The sequence below is a fragment of the Mesoplodon bidens genome (assembly GCF_964165515.1).
Source record: "Mesoplodon bidens genome assembly, chromosome: 15".
In the NCBI taxonomy this organism is placed as follows: Eukaryota; Metazoa; Chordata; class Mammalia; order Artiodactyla; family Ziphiidae; genus Mesoplodon; species Mesoplodon bidens.
The window spans coordinates 42,099,177-42,121,036 of NC_138171.1; the positions used below are offsets into that span (position 1 = coordinate 42,099,177).

General features: G+C 47.5%; 1 protein-coding gene across 1 annotated transcript in view; it reads left to right on the forward strand.

The window, feature by feature from the left end:
• Positions 1-21,591, forward strand: part of GALNT17 (polypeptide N-acetylgalactosaminyltransferase 17) — a gene marked incomplete at both ends in the record, with an annotated part of 470,492 nt that extends 448,901 nt beyond the window's left edge. The window contains 2 exons of the mRNA XM_081255248.1: positions 20,532-20,699; positions 21,463-21,591. Of these exons, the coding sequence (XP_081111374.1) occupies positions 20,532-20,699; positions 21,463-21,591 (297 nt within the window). The remainder of the gene's footprint in view (positions 1-20,531; positions 20,700-21,462) is intronic.
• Between the last annotated feature and the right edge of the window lie 269 nt (positions 21,592-21,860).

The following is a 21,860-nucleotide window of genomic DNA, read 5'->3' on the forward strand; positions in this document are numbered from 1 at the left end:
TGGGAGAAAATATATCCAAAAATATCATTAGACTTGACATGCATCAAAGTTTAAACCAATTTTATGTCAACCAATAGTAATAAAAGGCAAGCTACAAACTGGGAAAACATATTCAATCCCAGAGGAGCACAAGATGGTTGGTTCTAAGCCAGACTCACAATCTCTGTTTGTTCATCTGTAAAAGGAAGACAGTGGACAGAATGCCCCGTAAGCTCCCTTCATCTCTCTCATGTTTTATGGACACACCTTACGTGCCAAGTTCACATTCATCGGTCATACACACAGACTCTTGCATGCATTTATGGCTCATGGTTCTCTCTGCTCAGAGCACTTTTGCTTTCCCATTAAGCCAGCTTCCGGAAAGAGAAGAGCTGTATTTCCTTTCCTATCACCGCAGGTAGTTCTCATAATCCAGACCCTCCGCTCCCTTCAGTGTGTGATGTGTCCTCTGAAAGTGGACAAGTAATGCCAGGCTGAATTTGCTCCTTTTCTCCTTGAGGTCACTCTAGGCGGCCAGCAGGCAGCATGGGGAAACTGAGGCACAGAGGAGCAAGTGCCTGTGAACAGGCTCTTTTGGGTTGTGCTGGAGCAGGCTCTCCAGCACAACCCAAGCATTTTAAATTCAAATCCAGTCCATTTAATTCCAGATAATTTCCTGAGCCCGACCACTGCCTAAAAGTGCCCGCAGGGAGTAGAAGAACGACCAGGAAGCCTAGACCTGCTTCCTTCCGTGGAGAAACAGAGCTTTAGCATCAAAGGCAAGAGGCACTAAAGAGCCCAGTGTCTTCATCCATTCATGTCTTCCTTCACTCAACAGATGGGTCTTGAGCACCTACTGCAGACACTTGTGACAACTGTATTTGGCAGTTGATAAGATACAGCCCCTGCTCTCAAGTGGTTTACACTGGAGGAGGAAAGACCAGGAAACCTACAGCGTAGAAGATGTGAGAAGAGTGAGATAGCCTGGGGTGCTGGGTGCTAAGAGGCAGAAAGTGGCCCAGTTTGGCCAGGGCTTAGAATGCAAGAGGGAAGGACGTGCTGAGAGATGAGGCAGAAGAGAGATGGAGAGGTGGCTCTCCAAGGCCTCATAAGACATGTTCCAAGGCACTGGGTCTCACACGTCAGTGTGCACCAGAATCATCTGGAAGGCTTATGACAGCACCAGCTCCTGGGCCCCATCCTCAGAGTTTCTGAGTCGGGGGGGAGCGGGGGGCACTGAGATATTGCATTTCTAACAAGTTCCCAGTGATGCGATGATGCTGGCCTGGAGAGTTTGGGACTTGACCCTGAGGGCACTGGGGAGCCCTTGAAGGTTCATCTGCTGCTGTGGTGGGGGGCAGTGTGGTCATGATATGTTTAGATCAGGCACAGCCAGTCCCGGAGGAGTTCAGAGAGGGATGGACGCTCTGGAGCCATACTGACCTTCAGTCCCTACTGACTCTCCAGTTCTTCCCTCCCAGGGTCTGGAGGAGTAAAGTACCCTAAAAGTCTTGGTGGCCGGGGAAATGGAGGTGGGGAGTTGTGGCCTGAAGGGGATGGTTGTGTCAGCCATTTAAGAGGCTGCATCTTGGGAGAGGTCAGATGACAAGCCAGTGATCCACCCCCACTAGTCTCAGGCAGGATGGCTGGGAGAGGAGATGGTGACGTGGTGGTACTGGGCCAGGAGGGCAGCTGGAGCCTGGACACTGAGCCTTGGAGGTGCCCACTTCTGGGCCACCATGCTGTACATGACCATCATTTTGGGAAATGCCAGGAGTAGCTTTTAGAACCCTGAACTCCCAGGTTTCCTCGTCCGATCTTCTGAAGAGGTCCCATTTGAACTGAGTACTTACTAACTGTGAGGTAACAGACACTATCACATGCAGGGATTTGTGTAATCAAAAACCAGCCCGTGAAGCCAACTTCTGTGAATGAGAAAAGGAGTAAAGATGGTCCAATAAATGTCTCCCAGAGACCTGAGGGCTTCCTCCTATGGCTCTAAGCAGTGCCTTTTTACCTGGGTGTTTCAGGGGAAGGTTTTCTAAGCCACTCAGGAAGTTTTTGGCTGAACCTGAGGGCCAGGGCATGAAGGCGGCTGCATCTGCCTTTCATACCCCTGCGGCCACCTCCTCCCAGGGCCCCCTGCCCTCCCCATGTACCCTGACTGCTCAGAACCCCCGTCTGACACCCTTGTGTTGCCCACAGCTCCAAGCGGTCTGGGGCAGTTCCCTGAGAACTTGACCTTCCTCCCCCTTCTGTCCAGAGCCTTTACTCCTGTTGCATCCCCTCCTTCAAGGTCCCACTGGTCACCTGCTAAACCCATCCAGCTGGAATGCCCAGGTAGCCTACCTCCCAGACAGCACAGGCGAAATGTAAGGAGAGTCTTTGCCCTGGTGACTACCTGCCTACTCCCTGCCAGGACAGGTGCCGGGCACCAAGTTCTCCTCTCCTGCTGGGAGCTGGTGGCCTTCACAGCCCAGTACAGGGGGCTTTCTTGGGAAATATCTAGAATTCATCGCTCACCCATTCCACCTGCATGCAGAACTTTTCCAAATGAATTCTCCTTCCATTTAGTTGATGATGGAATGGCAGACCAAATCAGGCTGGTCCTTGCTCCCCAGCCCCCCAACTCTGGGATGAGTTCCTGTAAGTGGGGACCATGGTTGTTTTCCATCAGCTGATTTTTTGAAAGTAGATCTAATGTTTTGTTTTGGTTTTTTTCTCTTCCACCACATGTTCTGAATTAGAGTACATCCTTGGTACTGCTTTCCAGCTGCCAGGCCGCCCTTCCTCATGCTCACCAAGGTTTCCTCCCCCTCCTGCCCAAACCCGCTCCCCCTAGGCTAGGAGTGTTGCCCCACCAGTCACGTGCCTTGGCATCTTTTTAAACCAATTCATAAAGTGCTATTGGGCAAACAAACTGAATCAAAGCTCCCGTAACAAGGCAACTCCCAGAAGAAGGAATTGGTGTTCCACAGACATTGTTAGCTTAATTAATGGACTCTATGTTGTAATTTATTATCAAACAGCAATTAAACAGAGATAAAATAGGCACTGAGGAGGGTAATTTCCTGCCTTGCAACATGTGTTTGTCAACAAGATGGAAACGGTTCCCAGCCACTCAGAGAGCCTGCTCAATCACGAGCTAGTGACCAGCCTTGCTCTTGTCTGGTTACTAATTTGCATTAGACAAACAGCCGTTTCTTTTCTGAGCCAGTGTTTTATTTAAATTTTTTTTCTTTAAACTGGCTGTCTTTTTATCTTACAATTATTTTAAATAAATTTTATATCACAAGCATAAAAGAAACAGACGTCAAGGGCACAGTGGCGGCCTTCGGTGTTGGCTTCAACCCATTCAGAGTGGGAGGTCTTGTCTAGGGAGGCCCAGGGCTCTCCCACACACTCCCAGCTTTTGCCATCCTGGGCCCAGGTCCCCGTGGATCCCTTCAGTGCAGCAGCCAAGGTCTCCCTGCAGGGATATTGGCCATGGGATTGTCCTCCTCTGCCAGCCCCTTCCTGTTCTCTCTCCCAGCCCACCTGGTCAACCTGTCAACCTTCCCCTTTCTGATTTCCCTTGAGGGCGGAGGTCAAGAAGAGAGAACAAGGTAGGCAGGGCTGGGCCCGCGGCATCATTCTTTCATTTCGTGGTGCTCTCAAGTCCCTGCGACTGAGCTGCTGCCCGAGGTCTCAGTGATGCGGCTTCATGGGCCAGTGCCGTGGCTGGATTGAGACAGGGAACAAAAGGCTGACAATAAATCCATTTCTGGTTTGGGTAACATTTATCCTATCAGGTAAGTAGTGACTCCCCCAGCCCCTTTGAAAGTTGAGATTCAGGTAATGCCAGGCCACTTTCCAAACCATCCTGTGACTCCTGGTCTTGGATGCTGGGCTGTACATTTGTGGGAGGGGATGTGTCTTACATTCTTGAGCCCCCAGACGTTCTCTAGCTCCCAGCAAGGCATGGAAGAAAGACTTGAAGCATGCGTAGGGGCGACACATCTAACCTGAGGACCGGCTTCACTGGGAGTGTTCATGGGGACCACCCATACAGCCTCACAGATTCCAGTGCGGGCTCCTCCCTCCCGAGCTGTGGACCGACCACAGCTTCCAGCAGCCCCGCCATGGACAGAGCATGACCAGCAAGCATTCCAGTGCAGTGGCCCTGGGGACTCCACAGAGCACATTTTTTTTTTTTTTTTTTTTTTTTTTTTTTTTTTGCGGTACGCGAGCCTCTCACTGTTGTGGCCTCTCCCGTTGAGGAGCACAGGCTCCGGACGCACAGGCTCAGCGGCCATGGCTCACGGGCCCAGCCGCTCCGCGGCATGTGGGATCTTCCTGGACCGGGGCACGAACCCGTGTCCCCTGCATCGGCAGGCGGACTCTCAACCACTGCGCCACCCGGGAATCCCCCACAGAGCACTTTTTGAAAGAGTTACAAGCTGTAAAGGATGTTCTTAAGACGAGGTGTGCACCTTGGAGAGGAATTGAGAGAAGTCAGGCTTTGTTCCCAGGAAGGTTCCTGTCCAGTGGGTTCCTGGGAGGGTATCACAGGTCTCCCCTGTTTGTCCTACGGTCAGTACGTTTAGTCTTCCTCTCCCCTCTTTTCTGAGAAGCTCACATTCCCTCCCTCAGTTAATTCATCAACAGAATGACAGATGAGAATTCTTTTATCCCATAATTAAATGTAATCTGATCTTGGACTTATTCCTTGATGGCTTCATCGTTGAAGCAATCCATCATCCAAACACCTTGTCACGATGATGCATTTTGCCAATAAGGCACTAGCGCCCCACGGAGTGACAAAGCTTAGCCTGTCGGGGGGCACTCGGAAAATGCAGAAGTTAATGACATCCAGCAGCCTTGGCTTCCAGATGAAGTCATGTAAGTGGTGGGCTCAGGGGACGGAGCCATGGAGAGCACATAGGGGTTAGCACCCGGGGCAAGATGGCTCTGCCCCAGCAAACAGGCCTGTGATTCTGGGAGCAAGCCTCCCACATTCGGTAAGAAGCAAACCCTGTAATCCCTTGATTCCTGGAAACCACAATGAGGTCAAAGCAGAGCAGCCTTAGACGCTGTGGGAAAATAGGGTTGGAGGAGCGAGGGCAGGTATTTTTTACGTTTGGGAAACCTACACACACAAAAAAGAGCCAGCAGAAAGCAGGAGAGACAATACCGGTGCTGAAGCGTGACATCTCGGAGGTTCTGAGCTGCAGTATTTCCACTTCCCATCTTTTATGCAATATTTTGAAAACCCTCCCCTGCATTCCGGTGCGACACTTATAAATCCGTTATGCTTCACGGCAGATTCTCTTTTTTTTGTTCCTCTGACTCATCTTCTCTCCAAATATTCAAAACGTTTCTGGTTTTATTATTTCAGGGCTGTTAGCTCCTGCATCCCGGGCTGTGCCTTCCTCTAGCCCGTGTGGGCATCCCTCACACCCACCCTCTTCGCAGACCTCGAAGGAGAGCAGGGTTACTTGCTTTCTGCTCCCTGAGACTTTCCCTAGACTTAGCAGGAGACCCAAGCCTCTTTCTCTGCCATCTGCTTTGCTTTGCTTTTCTATTTCCAGTCTCTGGTTCCCACTTTCTAATCCCTGAAAAGTAGATCTCACAGACCACATACAGGGAACAGGGATGCTTGATGTCCTAAATGGCATACAGAACTACAGACACATGTATTTGATTTTGCTTAAGGGGGACTCCAGGTTAAGGAGGAATTCCTGTACTTCTTCTCTCTCCCCAGAATGGGTTGATGAGCTAGTCTTTCCAGAAAATCAGAGTTACAATCATAAGTTGTTTTCCAGTGAAGATTCTTAGTTAAAAGTTTACATCTCCTTGGAAGTTATTGGGTGTTGTTTCTTTGTTTGGGCCACTCTGAGGGGCTTGTGGGGCTTGTGGGGTCCTAGTTCCCCAGCCAGGGATTGAACCCAGGCCACAGCACTGAAAGCTCCGAGTCCTAACCACTGGACCGCCAGGAAATTCCCATCTCCTTAGAAGCTGAGTTAATTTTCCTCCGGACACGAAAAGTGATCCAGGCAGGTTTTGTGTTGCTGTTAGGCTTGGAATAATGAAATCAGATGGAACACTAGGATGGTGGCCACATTAGCAACTGAGCCTTCCTACCTTGCCCAGAGCTATTAAATTCAAAGCAAGTCACTGCCAATCTTTTTCTTGTTCCCTAAAGGTGCAACAGCATTATGGTGAATTTGAAAAAGACAAATTTAAATCCTACCACCCTCAAACAACCATTATCATTTCTGAGGCTTGCTTTCAGCCTTTTTTTTTTTTTTTTCCAAAGAACTATGTTGCTTTTTTAGGTGGTTTTCATATCACCGAATTAATAAGGAAACAACATTGCCGCTTCTGAAGGACAAGGGGGAAGGTGAAACCACCCAGTAAAAAGGTCTTTGTGGTCTTAGCACCATGAGATGCAGCAGAGCAAATACAAAATATTTGAACAGTCTTGTCCCCTGACCGTTCAGTTCAGAGTTTTGATTTCTCTTTGGAGCAGTGGTATCTGAGTGATTATTTTCAGACACTGCTTGTTTGAAATGAAGAGGGTCTGAGAACATGGCCGATCAGAATTAAGGGTGGATCCTAATGTCGACTGAAAAAAAATGCACAACCTAAAAGTTGAGAGTTATGTTTTATTCGGCGGACATTCTTAGAACTTCGAGCCCGAGAGACAGCCTCTCAGATAAACGCTGAGAAAACTGTTCCAAAGAGGAAGGGGGGAACCAAGGATATGTAGGAGTTTTTACAACAACCCCAGGTAGTCAGAAGAAAAGGTTACTGTAAATAAAAGAAAACTAGACTTCTCAAGTTACGGAATTTAGCACTTTTCTATGTATGTGAAGATGCGAGAGTCTGGGCTCACTGACATCATTCCTTTGATATGCACCTCAGCTATCTGGGGCCAGTATCCTGTGTTTTCTCATTCTGAGGCTGCACCGTCTGGGGTGGCTGCAGTTTGATGACTGCTAGATGGCAGGTATTCTGTTTCCTTCCTGAGTTCCCTCAGGGCTCACCGTCGAGGTGGTTGTAATCCCTGAGGACTGCGACATCCTTTGTTTACTGATATGGCAGGCAATATTTTATTTCTCACTAAAGAGTTTAGGGCTAGTGGAGTTTAGGCCATTGGTACAGGATGGCAGGGCTTCTGGAGTCTGGGTTTCCATCAGACGAGGCCAAAGGAAGACCGAAGTGTGGGTGGCTGAAGGTTCTAGACTGTCCTCATTGTACCATCTGCCTGGCTCAGGAGCTAGAGTTGTCCAGAGTGCCAAGTATGAGACACCTTGCTGGAATTCCACCCACACAGTGGACCACTGAGGGTGCCATAGGTGCACAGAGGTTGGTTCTAGAAGGTGTGAATGAAGGCCTTCTCCAGGTTGCTCTGTGACATGGCCTTGCCATCACCAGCCGCCTGTTGGGAGGGCCCTGCACAGACCGCTCGTGGCTTCCTCCACAGCTTCAGGGTCTTAGTGTCAGGTGACGGACTCTGCTTTCAAGGGACTCTGATCAATCATCTTGACTGCTTGATTCTGCTCCCTAAAGACTACATTCATGTCTGTGAAGTTCCTGCATGCCTGAGTCTGTGGCCCCTCCATGGAAACGTAAATGTCAATCAGCCAAATATTGAAGGTGAATCACAAGACACCTTGCAAGAAGGTTTTTTGTACAGGATGAGAGTTCTCATCTGCTCAATCTCAGTATCCCCTATTTAAATAGTTGATTTGGCCATGAGCAGGAAAGGAGATTTCAACGTGGTGGACATATGGACAGCCAGAGGGTCACCCTAGCACTCCAGATATTTTGTCATGCAGGCTTTGTTGGGGGTGAGGCTCCTGATACACTGCCAAGCTGAGCCAGGAGCTAGCTCAGCTCAGGAGTCACATGTGGCTAGTGAAGGTCTTTGGTTCCTGCATCTTAGCAAAACTGGAAACCAGGAAATGACCCTTCACATCCTTCACCAAACGAATTCCTCCCTGGCGATGCTAAGAGAGGTATTGCCTTTCTGTGTGCTCTTCTGTCCAATGGGAGTTCCACATCACACCATATGTCTCCCTTCTTCCACAAACCTCAGTGGTATTACAAAAAGTCCCTCTTTGTAAGAGAAAAGTCTGTGAGGAATTGGAGCGGAAAGCCACTTTTCTACTAAACTCATTCATAATTGGGAAATTCATAGTAAAATAACACTAAGATTCTATTTCTTACCCATGATATTTGCAAAAATTTTTTACTGTGACAACATACTCTGTTGTCAAGGTTCTTGAGAAATAGCCAGTGTCATAGACTGCTGGTAGAAATGCAAACTGGTGCCACCTTTCTGGAGGAGAGTTTGGTAACATCCAACAAAGCTTCAACTTAATTTTCCACTTACTTTTTGTCCCAGCAATCCCACTTCCAGAAATCTACTCTGAAGATACATCTTCAACAACATGAAAATCCAGATGTACATTGCTGTACTGTTTGCAGTTGCAAAATGTTGGAAGCTACCTTCATGCCTAGTCATGGGAGAGAGTAGTTGAATAAGCTGTGGCACATCCACACCATGGAGTAGTATGCAGCTATGAAAATTAACAAGGGCAATGGCTATGAACTAAATACAGAGTGATTTTAACATACTGTTAAGTGAAAAAGGCAAAGTAGAAAAGAATACATATAGTATGCTAAGCCCTTATTTAAGATAAATGCTAATATAAAAATAAACCCCTGTATCTGCTCATCTGTGCAAAAAAGATGCAGGAAGGACCAACCAGAAACTAATGAGATTGGTTACCTACAGCAGGTGGGTGAGAATGGGATGGAAGGGACTTGGGAATGGAAGCAGGACAGAGGGAATGAAGGGACACCTCTCTCTGGGTCCCTTTATACACACATCTGACTCTTAGAACTACGATGATGTTTCAAATGGCCAAAAATAATAATAAATTCAACTAGAATGTGGGGAACAAGACCCAAAATGGAATGCCAATGGTGAAAAATGAGCCTGATGAGATTATAAATGAATTATGTAACCGTACAGAAGGATGGGGAAGAACATCACTAATCTAAGTAACTTTGGAACTGTTTGGACAATTTTGACTTGATACTATAAGGTTAAAGAAAAAGGAACCACTGCGTATACTGTATTCTAGTAAGTAAGCTTGTTTTCTGCAGGGGTCTGAGCTAACAATTCTGAAACTACTTTATACATAGAGTAGGATTGAACAAGTAAGTAGGTAAAGTAGGGATAATGAGAACCAGGTTTCTCACTGTTGGGGTGAGGGTACACACAAGGAAAAAGAGATGGTTAGACTGAATTCTGGGACATAGGACTGGAATGTGCAGGATCAGCATGAATTTATTTTATATGTTATATATGCACACATATACATATATAAAACATATTTATATATATAGAAATGTAGAAATAAGTTTGTCAAAAATCTAGAAAAAAAATAAATGTGTGCACAGGTTAGTATACATACATATATTTCCCAGCTCTGAGAGGGTCTAGAAACAATGAAACCCCGGTAGCAATGAAAACATCTAGTGCCCAGATTTTGGATGATTCCAGAAGGAAAATCTTGTGATGTCAGAAGAAAAGGAGGTGGTGGCTTGTCAAACGAACACAGGAGCCACCCTGAAAGAGTTCCTATTGGCCAAAGCTGGAACTCATTGAGCAACAAAATAAATAACAATACTATTGGAGTGCCATCCATATAATAATTTTTAAAAAGTCCACAAGTACATACTGATATAAATAAATAAATGGTGAGAGAGAGACAGCTCTTCCTTTCAGTAGAGTCCACTTAAAAAATGTAGAAGGGGGACTTCCCTGGTGGCGCAGTGGTTAAGAATCCACCTGCCAATGCAGGGGACATGGGTTCGATCCCTGTTCTGGGAAGATCCCACATGCCGCAGGGCAACTAATCTTGTGCGCCACAACTACTGAGCCCGTGTGCCACAACTACTGAAGCCTGTGCGTCTAGGGCCTGTGCTCCACAGCAAGAGAAGCCACCACGGTGAGAAGACCACGCACGTCAAGGAAGAGTAGCCTCTGCTCGCTGCAACTAGAGAAAGCCCATGCGCAGCAGTGAAGATCCAAAACAGCCAAAAATAAATTTAAAAAATAAATGTAGAAAGGATGTGGGAAATGAAAATCACCATGGCAATCATGACAGTAATAGTTCAATTTTTTTAATTTATTTATTTTATTTATATATTTTTTGGCTGCGTTGGGTCTTCATTGCTGAGCACGGGCTTTCTTTATTTGCTGTGAGCAGGGCCTACTCTTCGTTGTGGTATGCGGGCTTCTCATTGTGGTGGCTTCTCTTGTTGCGGAGCACAGGCTCTAGGCATGTGGGCTTCAGTAGTTGTGACACACAGGCTTAGTAGTTGTGGCTCATGGGCTCTAGAGTGCAGACTCAGTAGTTGTGGCGCATGGGCTTAGCTGCTCCGTGACATGTGGGATCTTCCCGGACCAGGGCTCAAACCCATGTCTCCTGCATTGGCAGACAGATTCTTAACAACTGTGCCACCAGGGAAGCCCATAACTCAATTTTTTAAAAAATGATTGTTATTCCTTATCTGGACACAAATCAACCAGTACTGGATACTCAATAAAGAGTTACTGTAATAATTCTATAAATACTATTTAGAACATATATTGTGTAATGTGTATATCATTAGTACATTATATATTTTATTTGTATAAATAAATTAAAAGTGTGTTATATAAAAATTTTTAGAGAAGAAGATACTTGCATAGCTTCAAATTATCTCCCATTGTAAAGGGAAAATAGTAACATTACAATTGAGAAGCTCAGAAGACACCACCTTAACCAAAAGATCAAGGTTAATGTCACCGGTAATAAGACACCAGGGACCCCCTATCTGATGCCCTGAAGGGGCACAACATCACCTCTGGTTTTCTTGCTAAAAAATGTATAACTATAACCTTAATTTTAATCATGAGAAGACATCAGACAAGCCCACATCGAGGGACATTCTACAAAATAACTGTCCAGTACTCTTCAAAAGTGTCAAAGTCATCGCAAAAATAAATGAAAAAATAAATAAATGAAGAGAAGAGATAGTTCTGCCTAGACCAAAGATGATAGTGTTTGTGAACCAAGGATCATGATTAACCAGATTTTGTATGTTTGAGGTCCCCCTAAGCCTTCAAAAGATAGAAATAAACAAGATTAAAACTAGTTTTTTTTACAAAAAACAAACAAACAAAACAAACAAAAAATGAAAGCCGAGGAGCTATCCCAGGTCAAAGGAGACCAAGAGACATAAGCATGAAATGCAATGTGGATTCAGGATTGGATCCTGAAGAAGAAACAGACATAGTTGGAAAACTGGGGAAATTCCCACGAGGTCTGTAGATTAGTTAACAGGATTGTACCAATGTTAATTCCCTTGCTTTGCTAATTGTATCATGATGATGGAAGATGTTAACTTTAGGATAAACTGGGTGTTAGGCATACAGGACCTCTCTGTACTATTTATGCAAGTTTTTGTAAGACTAAAACTCTTTCAACTTGAAAAGTTTTATAAAGCTGTTCAGGAGGTCAAGTTGGCTGGAGTTGATGGTTGAGAGGTCGAGGAAAGGGATAAGGAGATGAAGGTGACACTCAAGTCCCTGGCTGGACGAGTAGAGCGTGGTGCCTTTTGCTGAGGTTGGGGTCCCAGGATGCTGAGTTCTGTTGTGAGCCATGTGAGTTTGGGGGTGGGGCTTTGGGAATCCCAACGTGGTGTCCTCCCCAGGCAGCTGAACATTCCAACCCAGTGCTGAGGGCAGAGCTGCAGAGGCTGACAGGGCTCCAGGTGCGTCCCAGGGGACAGCAGGCCAGGGGTCCTAGGACAGACCGTAGTGTGGCTCCACATTTAGTGGGTGATGGGGCCAGAGCACTGGACACCAGAAAGGTGGGTGTCACACCAACCAAGGAAGAGCAGAGCCAAACACTGCTGCCCAGAGGGCCAGTAGCCAGACTGCACTGCATGTTCAATGCAGTAACAAAAAACCCGTGGGTAAGAGGAAGCCAGACTGGATTGGGTGCAGGGGAGAAAGGGAGGTGAGGAGGTGGAGACATGATGCAGAGAACTTTCCAGAAACTTGGCTTCGAGGGAAGGTGAGAAGACAGATGAAGTGGCTACGAGGGGCTGGCACTTGAAAGCATGTTTAAAAGCAGAATAAGGGGAATAAAAGACTAAACAAAAAGAAACTAGCTATGTTTCTAAAACATTAGTGGCAAATCTAGAGAACAGTGAGAATTAATGCTCAGAAAGTAGATGTCTGTCATCTGTATTTGAGTAAAACTATAATTTCCCCTGCATCAAATTATGGGATATTGGAGCAGACATGTAGGCTTTTTTTTTTCCTAAGAGGAATTTATGAATTCGCCTCAACAGAGACATGGAAATCAACTGATCCACCAGCCCAGGTTTACCCTCCAAGACCTACAATTTCTAGCTCACCTAGCATAGCTTACAATGTTGAAGCCTCCAAATTCCAGGGAAGGGCATTCTTCCGGGGAGTTCCGGGGATGTGTTCTCTCCATGGAACATGAAGAGGCCGTGGCACATGGTGGGCAACTTACAAATGTTTAATGTTGAATGAAGGACACACAAATGGCCTACTAACTCCTGGGTCAGGGGGAAGGGGCCAGATGCTTTGGCCAAGCCTGTGTGGTGGCCCTGGGGTGAGCCCAGGATGGCTTCAGGCTGGGACAAGCACCAGGATACACTGGTGGGCTCAGCTGGGAGGGTGGAGATGGGCAGCATGAAAGGAACCACCGTGCCAGTGGGAGTTTTGACTTCTAGAATCGAGGGAAAAAATATAGTGTCTTCATTGGAAAAAAAAAGGGGGGGTGGCGTGCCCTGACTTTTGTAGGGTCATTGTCATGGGTTAAATAACATCTGCCAATGAACGAATGAACACCCCCAGAACAAGGCCCGGAGTATAATGGGTGTTCAGTGATGATGGAAACCTCGTCCTAAATCTCTGGGGCTGGATCCATATCAGAGCATCTTCACACCCGCTCTTACGTGTGGACATCATAACCAGGCCCACGTCTAACTCCTCTGTGAAAACTCTGAATTTTCGGGTGGTCCAGGCTGATCTAGGCTGGCTTCTAGCCGATGGTTTGCCTGGGTACATCAGGGAACATGCCAGGAGCAGAAAACAGGCTGAGCTCTTCTTCCCCCACTGCAGAGGCACTGCAGGAGGGGCAAGAGTCCAAGAGAGAGGCCATGGGCGCTAACGCCCCAGGGCAGGCATCCATGGAACACACAGTGGCTTTGGGGATGCTGAGTATCAATAGTCCAATTCAAGGCCCAACCCTTTCAGGAATGTGGCCCATTCCAGGCAAGGGCGTGTAGGATCTGGACCAAGGCAGGGAAGGGAAGTGGGGGAGGGGAGGGGAAGGACAGGAGCAGAGAAGGAGGGGATGGGGGGTCAGGCGTCCGACCCAAGAAGCGCACACACCCAGCCCAAGGGAGCTCGATGGGCTGGGGAGCTGCCTGAGGGTCCTGGGCTACCCAGCAGTATTGCTGAAGCCGTTGGGGCAGCCTCCCCTGGGCAAATGGTTCTGGAGACAGTGGGAAGCCTGGAGTGGCTGAGTGTCGGGAAGGAACTAGGGAGGGAACTAGGGCTGGGAGATGCTGGCCTCTTGAGCCCACACGGGAGCCGAGAGGGAGGAAGAGGAATCTGTAGTGAAGCAGGAACAAGGCCCCAGTTCTCCACTGGTGTGTGAGGTCTGGGGAAATAAGGGTAACAAACACACAGGGTTTACTGTAATTTGTTTGGTTCCAGAACTACCCCATGAGATAAATCCTAAAATTATCCCCATTCTGAAGATGAGGAAACAGACTTCCAGAAGGCAAAGTAACTGGCCCAGGGTCATAAAATGATTTAGTGGCAGAGCTTGGATTCCTTAAACGGGCTCCAGAGTCTGGATCCTTAACCGTATAATATGCTGTCTCCTTTGATGACACAGCACAAAGCCAGGCTGCTGTTGGAATTGGCAGAATGAGAAGGTGAGACAGATTTAACTAAGATCAGCTGAAAAGGGAAAAAAATGTTTGCCAGCATTTCCCTACCGTACCAGGCTATAATCCTACCTTCCTGTTTCACAGATAGAGACAAGAAAGACATGCATCTGCTTACTGAAAAATAGCGTCTGTCTCTTTGAAAAGCAGACTCTTTGCTCCTCTGACCAATTTAGCAGTCAGGGTGAGGTTGGCAGGCATGCTTAGGAATTTGCTCCTGATCCTTGGGAAGCAGGACAGGACTCTACTGCTCACCCATCCCCTGTCCCACTTGGCTCTTCCGACCCTCCTCCTGGTGCTCCCCACCCTCAGGACTCCTCTCCCAGAGGCCCCCAGCTCTCGCCACAGAGCTGTGTGGTCCAGACCCTGCCATTCCCGTACCTCCAGGGACACTGCCCCAATCCATCCACTCCTGGACCCGTCTGCAGGAAAATCAACCTAAGGTTTTGTAGCACAAATAGGTCTCCCCATTCATTCCAAGTAGCAAGTGCCTTTTCTGGAAACACCGTGCTTGAATCCAGCATGGTGGGTCGTAATGGTGGATGGGAGAAGATTGAGGAGAGAGGTCCTGGGGACCATCCCACCCCCCAGGAGCTGGCTCTCTCTGCAGGAACTGTATCTGGTTCCATAGCATGCCTTCCAAGTTCCCAGATAGATTTTTTTTTTTTTTTTTTTTTTTTTTGCTGTACGCGGGCCTCTCACTGCTGTGGCCTCTCCCGTTGCGGAGCACAGGCTCCGGACACACAGGCTCCGCGGCCATGGCTCGCGGGCCCAGCCGCTGCGCGGCATGTGGGATCTTCCGGGATAGGGGCACGAACCCGTGTCCCCTGCATCGGCAGGCGGACTCTCAACCACTGCGCCACCAGGGAAGCCCCCAGATAGATTTTTAAATCAACTTTATTGAAGTATAAGGTCGGTACAATAAACTGCATCTGTTTAAAGTGTACAATTTGAGGAGTTCTGGCAGGATACACCCCTGTGGAACTCCCTGCTCAATCAAACTACAGAACATTTCCATTCCATTTCCATTCCTGCCCCCCCACCCGCCCCCGCCCGAGAGATTCCTTCTGCTCCTTTTCTCCACCCCGGCTCCCAGGCAGCCACTATGCATCCACTCTGAGATATAGTTGGAAATATTTTTTTTCTGTATTCAGTTTGAGTTCTGGCATGCCCTGGACAGTGATGGAGAAAGTCTATTTGTTTTTTAAAATGTACACATGTACACGTAGTCACCAGAAACCACTCTTGTGGCTTCAGCCATGCAACAAACAAATAAATTCACCCCAAAGCAGTTTTGAATCAACAGACGCCATCTCTCTGTCTCCTGGGTAGAAGCTGGATAAACTGCATTTTTCATTTAGCAATGGTTTTCTACCCTCACTAGGCCTGATTTTAAAGTGATAAGAAAGACCCTTAATATGAAAGCCATTGCAAGCCATGTTTTTATTGACAATCTGATAGATTTTGCCGTGTTCCAGAGTTATTCCACAATTATTTGGCTGTTTTTTGTTTATTTGGCTATAACCTGCATATTTGAGTTCTCCCTCAAGGCTGTTAAATGTGGGTTAATAGTTTTATATGCCTCTTAGATTATTTCTAATAGAAAATTCCTTTTTCTCCTAAATGAGAATTAACTGTATTTGAGCTCAGAGGGTTTTTTCCTAATGCATTAGGGTTGTGGATAATGACATTTATTTCTCATGGGCCCAGCAGCCAAATCTAGAATAATCCCATTCAATTCAAAAGATATTTATAGAGCTTTTGGTCTTTGCGAGATACTTTTCTTGGTCCTTGTGCTATATAACAATGGGTAGGATGCTGCAGTGCTAAAACAACAATGACAAAAATCTGTAACAGGGAAAGACATATTAATACTACACAAGTATGTAAGCTGAAATAGATCACATGGTGGGGTGGCTTTGTGGAATGAATCGAGATGGGGTAGGGGTAGGGTGGGGCTATAATTTATTCAGGGAAGACTGTTGGCTCTTTTTGAGAAACTGCAAGTCATCTGTCAGACTAAGCCGAGAATCAAAGAGTTAAAACAAAAGGTGAGTTGGGGACCTGTAGTAGAAGATCATGGTTACAAGTTTCTTCATAAATCCGTGGGCATTGGGAGCCATTGAAGGTTGAGGCAGGGAATGATAGAATCTGAATTTGCAGGATTGGGAAGGCCAGATGGAAATTGTGAAGGGCTGGAAGGAGGAGGACCAGTTACAAGCCTAGTGCAGCAATTCAGTTCCCAGAAGAGTCTTAGCGGGGATGTTAGGAGGAAATATATGAGAAATTGGCCCTTCTTATCTGTGCCTCTGAATCTGCAGACTGAACCAACGGAGAATCATGTAGTACATATTTCTTGAAAAAAATCCATGTGTAAGTGGACCTGCCTAGTTCAAACCTGTGTTGTTCAAGGGTCAACTGTATAAACAAGAGAATTGACGTTCACATAAAAACGTATACAGGACTGTTCATAACAGCATAATTTATAATAACCCCAAAGTGGAAACAGTCCAAACATCCATCCCCTGGTGAATGGACACACAGGATGGTCCAGAGGAGGTGGGACTCTTCCATGCCTTGAAGGGAGGCACCAGAGAATATGGATCCACGTTGTCCCAAAGACTGGAGAGGAGGTGACTGGGAGCTGGAAGAATGGAAGGAGACATTGTGGAATGGAGAGAATTGTGTTGAGCTCTAGGAGAGTTGAAGCCAGAAAGTTCTAGAAGGAGCCCAGTAACTAATAACATTTCCAGGCAGGGAAACAGCTGAAGCAAAGCCCTGGAGGCAGGAAAGCAAGTTGGACATGCAGAGGATGGGGAGCGGAGGTCCTTACAGAAGGAGCACTAGGGAGTGGGGAGTGGTGGGGCTGGACTAGATGGGCTCTCAATCCAGGACTGGGGACACTGGGGGACCTGGTGGATGTCAGGTCTCAGCACTCACCACCTTTCCCCTGACCCTGGCCCCTTGGCCAGGCCAGCAGAGCCCATTCTTGTGGCCTCCTTGTACGGGTTCCCGGTGTGAGAAACCACCTTCCCCCAGAAAAGAAATCCCGCAGGGCCCTCCTCACCTGGAGCTGGATATGTGGCCTTTTGCAGGTCCCAGAAGTCTGGGTCTTATTGTTTTCATGTCCTAAAAGGCTTCAGAAAGGAGAGCTTCTAACTCTCAGTGGCATTTAGCTTCACTCTTTAAACATCTGGGTCACAGATATGCTCAGTTAATTAATGTTCTTAGCGCTGCTCACGTGCCTGCTGGGTAATAGATTGATTCATAATTTCAATAAGCAGCTGTGTATATCTTTCCCCTGAACATAAAGGCAGCTTGCTGTCATTCATCACTTTGCACTTGATGAATTTAAACACATTCAGAGAGACATTGTTGAAGGAGGGGATGGGGCAGGGCTTCTGATTTTTTTTTTACCATTTTGCCTCTAACAGTTATTCTGATTTGGAACTAATTTGGGTTTAAAACACATGTTAACCACATCTCTCTCTCAAGGGCATTTAATAAACTCCTGTCACTTGTTCCTGAGGGGATCAGGCAGGCTCCCTTTGGGGATCAGAACAGAGGGTTTCTGAGCAGCTTTCACCAGAAGAGAGAGCCCCTGCAGAGCATCTTATCCCCTGATGAGGCACTTGTGTCCTGGGCAGAGCTACTTTTCTGCTCCATTCCTGGCCAGAAATGCCCAGGCTCTCAGGAACCCAGGAGCATCCGAGAGGAGGTCCCTCTGCTGCTCACCTGCTGGGCCAAGGCTGCCAACCATCGAATCTCTGGAGACCCAAGGATAAAAGCCAGGACCTGGCCAGGTGACCAGATGTCTTCATGCCTGTTTCCTCTTCTCTGATATGGGAAGGGTAATAGCACCTACCTCACAGGTTATTGTAGAAATTACATCATTTATTCTCTGTACCATGCTTAGAAATGGGGCAGAGTATGCCTCCAATACATGCTGGCTGGTAATATTATTTTGTAATGGATTAGGCGTCCGTTGTATATTAATAATGATCATCACTCCTGCTCTAGCCACTCCATAGGATCATGGGAATGAACATGAAGATTGTATTTGCCTCTTGCCAACCTGCCCTGGAATCATCTCAGTGGGAATACAGCCCCATCCTTGTATTCTCAGTGCCTGTCCCCAGCCTGGGCACATAGAGGACTCTTCAAAGCATGTTTGTGGAGTTTAAAGGAACAGCTGTGGCTGCATTTTGTAAATGACGATGTTCATCACATTTGTAATGTGCTCATGCACAAACATGTTCGGAGCCCTTGGTCTGTGATTGTCTCCTAGGAAGAATGAAATAAAGTGGACACGATCCCTGCCCCAAAGGAGTGTGAAAGACAGGTGACTGTATTTGTTCAAAAGTTGGAATACAGGGTTTTAAACAACATGGGCAGTCAGGAGAGGCCAAGGCACCAAACTAGTATGGACTCACAACTAGTTGTGAGAAGGATTGTCAGGCAATATCATCTGTGTATCAGATAGCTATTGCTGCATAACAACTACCCCAAAACTTAGTGGCATAAAACAGTATGCATTTATTTATAATTGCTTACAAGTCTATGGGTCATCTGGATGGTTCTGTAATCTGGACCAGCCTCAGATGACTTGGGTTGGACTCGTTCACGCATCTCCCATCAGCCAGCAGCTCGGCTGAGGGCTGCCTGATCTACCATGACCTCATCCACTTGTCTGGTGGTTGACTGGCTGGTTGTTTGGACCACGTGGCTATCATCCTTTAGCAGGCCATCCTGGACTTACTGCCATGGTGGCCAGGAAATATGCAAGGTGTATACCAGCAACAGACGCATCCCCCTTTCTGCTACATTCTGTTGGCCAAAGCAAGTCACAAAGCCAACCAGTATTCAAGGATGAGGAAACAGACTCCACTTCCTAATAGAAATTGCAGCAAAGTCATATTGCCCAGGGTGCATAGAAAGATGTGGCCGTTTTGGGAGTCTACCCAATGCTACCTAACATTTGTTGCAGTACATGGAGCATGGAGCAAGCACCAGGACGAGGTTGTGCATTTAGGGTGTTTCTGCCTTTTCATCATTAGAAATAACATTGCAATAAATACCCTGTACATAAACTCTTTTCTTCCGGTTTTATTGATATAACTGACGTACAGCACTATATAAGTTTAAGGTGTACAGCATAATGATTTGACTTCCATACATCATGAAATGATAATCACAGTAAGTTTAGTGAACATCCATCATCTCTCCTGGGTACAAAATTAAACAGAAAGAAATTTTTTTTCTTGTGATGAGAACTCTTAAGATTTACTGTCATAACTTTCATATGTAACATACACCAGTGTTAATTATATTTATCATGCTGTACATTACATCCGTAGTACTTATTTATATTATAAGTGGAAGTTTGTACCTTTTAGCTGCCCTCATCCAATTCCCCCTCCTCCCCACCCCACTACATAAACTTTTGTTCACAGTTCTAATTATTTTCTTGGGATAGATTTTTTTTTTCTTTTTTCTTTTCTTTGGCCACACCTCATGGCTTACGAAGGGATCTTAGTTCCTCCACCAGGGACTGAACCTGGACCCTCGGCAGTGAAAGTGTGGAGTCCTAACCACAGGACCACCAGGGAATCCCCAAGATTTTTTTTTTTCTTTTGCGGTACGTGGGCCCCTCCTGTTGCGGAGCACAGGCTCCGGACGCGCAGGCTCAGCGGCCATGGCTCATGGGCCCAGCCGCTCCATGGCATGTGGGATCTTCCCAGACCAGGGCACGGACCTGTGTCCCCGGCATCAGCAGGCGGACTCTCAACCACTGCGCCACCAGGGGAGCCCTCCCAAGATTTTTTAAAGTAGATTTATTGGGTCAAAGGAGAGAAACATTTTAAAAGCACACTGCTTATATTTTGCAATTCCTTTTTGAAAGGTAGTAATTTACCCTCCCTCCAGCCCATCTTAGGCTCACCTTGACAAAATATAAATAATCTCTTTTTTTAAAACGTGGTGTCTCATTGCTTTGATTTTTGATTTATTTTAATACCTAGGAGGTTGAATGCTTTTTCATATGCACGTTTCTTCTTCAGTGAACTGATTCTTTGGGCCCTTTTGCAGCAGGGCAGATTTAATTAATCCCGGTTTACAAATGAGGAGGAAACGGACGCTCAGAGAGGTTAATTGACTTGTTCAAGGTGGCCCAGCCAGCTGGAAGCAGAGCCAAGCTTTAGAAATCAGATGTCCCGCTTTTTCACTTATTCCTGCTCCCTGCGTTGTTGAACAGAAGGTCAGACTCCTGAAACATTGACCGAGGACATGCTTAGAAGGAAATCAGGGAGTGGCCCAGGGAATCTGTATCCAGGCTTAGCAAGCTGTGGGCTTCCTGGACAGGGCGCCCCTGTGAGTTGGGTGTGTGTGTGGATGTGTGACAGGCCTGTGAAGGTGGCCGGGACTGCAGCATGGACAAAGTCCTGGGTGACCCATGTGTCCCTCGTGGTCTCACCTCTACCTTCCGTGGCCCTACCGCTCTGCTCTCTCTCCAGCTGGCCCGCTACACCAAGGAGGGCTTCCTGCACCTGGGAGCCCTGGGGACCACCACGCTCCTCCCTGACACCCGCTGCCTGGTGGACAACTCCAAGAGTCGTCTGCCCCAGCTCCTGGACTGCGACAAGGTCAAGAGCAGTCTGTACAAGCGCTGGAACTTCATCCAGGTAAGTGCTCCACGGACAGGCCTGGCAGCCCAGAGCACGTGAGGATGCTGCGAGCTCCCCCGGGAAGGGCAGCCAGCAAAGTGCAACCCAAGGGCTCCCAGCTCAAGGCTAGGCACATGGACTGCTGCACGTGTTCAGGTGGAATCACTGGGGCCTTTCCCCGTGAGACAGCCTTCAGGATCCCTGCAGCAGTGCTAGGCTGGGCTGGGCTCTGCTACATCTCGAGAGGGAGTTCAGGGTGATTTCTCTGGAATCTTCTAAATGCCAGAGGGATGGAGAAAGTCAGATTGAGACTATCCTGGGCAGTCCCCCATCCTGACACCATCCCCTACCAATGCTTTCACCTGGTTCAGCCACTCAGACTTGGCGAAGCTTATTTATTTTCTGACTTTTGGGTTTCCAGAGAAGGCCCAAAGCCCCAACGATCCCTCCCCCCTGGGCACAAAATTTTGGTGGGCTTGTTCCCCAAGAGGGGCCATGTGCCGGGCACTATGGTGGTTAAGTCTCTCTCTCTCTCTCTCTCTCTCTTTCTCTCTCTCCCCCCCGTCTCTGTATCTCTGTCTCCCTGTCTCTTTGTATCTGTCTCTCTCTGTTTCTATCTCTGTTTCTCTCTGTCTCTCCATCCTTGTCTCTGTCTCTCTCTGTTTCTTTGTTCCTGTCTCTCTGTCTCTCTGTTCCCGTCTCTGTCTCTGTCTTTCCGTCTTGATCTCTCTGTCTCCTTCTCTATCTGTCTCTTCTCCCTCTCACCCCCACGTGCTCCCAGAATGGCGCCATCATCAACAAGGGCACAGGGCGCTGCCTGGAGGTGGAGAACCGAGGCCTGGCTGGCATCGACCTCATCCTCCGCAGCTGCACGGGACAGAGGTGGACGATTAAGAACTTCATCAAGTAGTGGAAGGAGCTGGGGCCCTCGAAGCCTGGCCCCGGGACAGGGTCTGCATCCTCTGGACCAGCCACGCTGGGAGAGAAACAGCACGGAGTCGGCAGGTGCTCAGTGGGCCTCCCGGGGCTTCTCCAGGGCAGCCTGGGGCCCAGATGGAGACACTGCCTCTCCATCAGGCATCCAGGTGCCTGAGGCTCACGCACCCTGGCAGAGCTCCCTGACCCTTCTCTGGGAGCACAGGAGCCGTGTATTCTGCAGCCTGGATACGGACCTGGTAC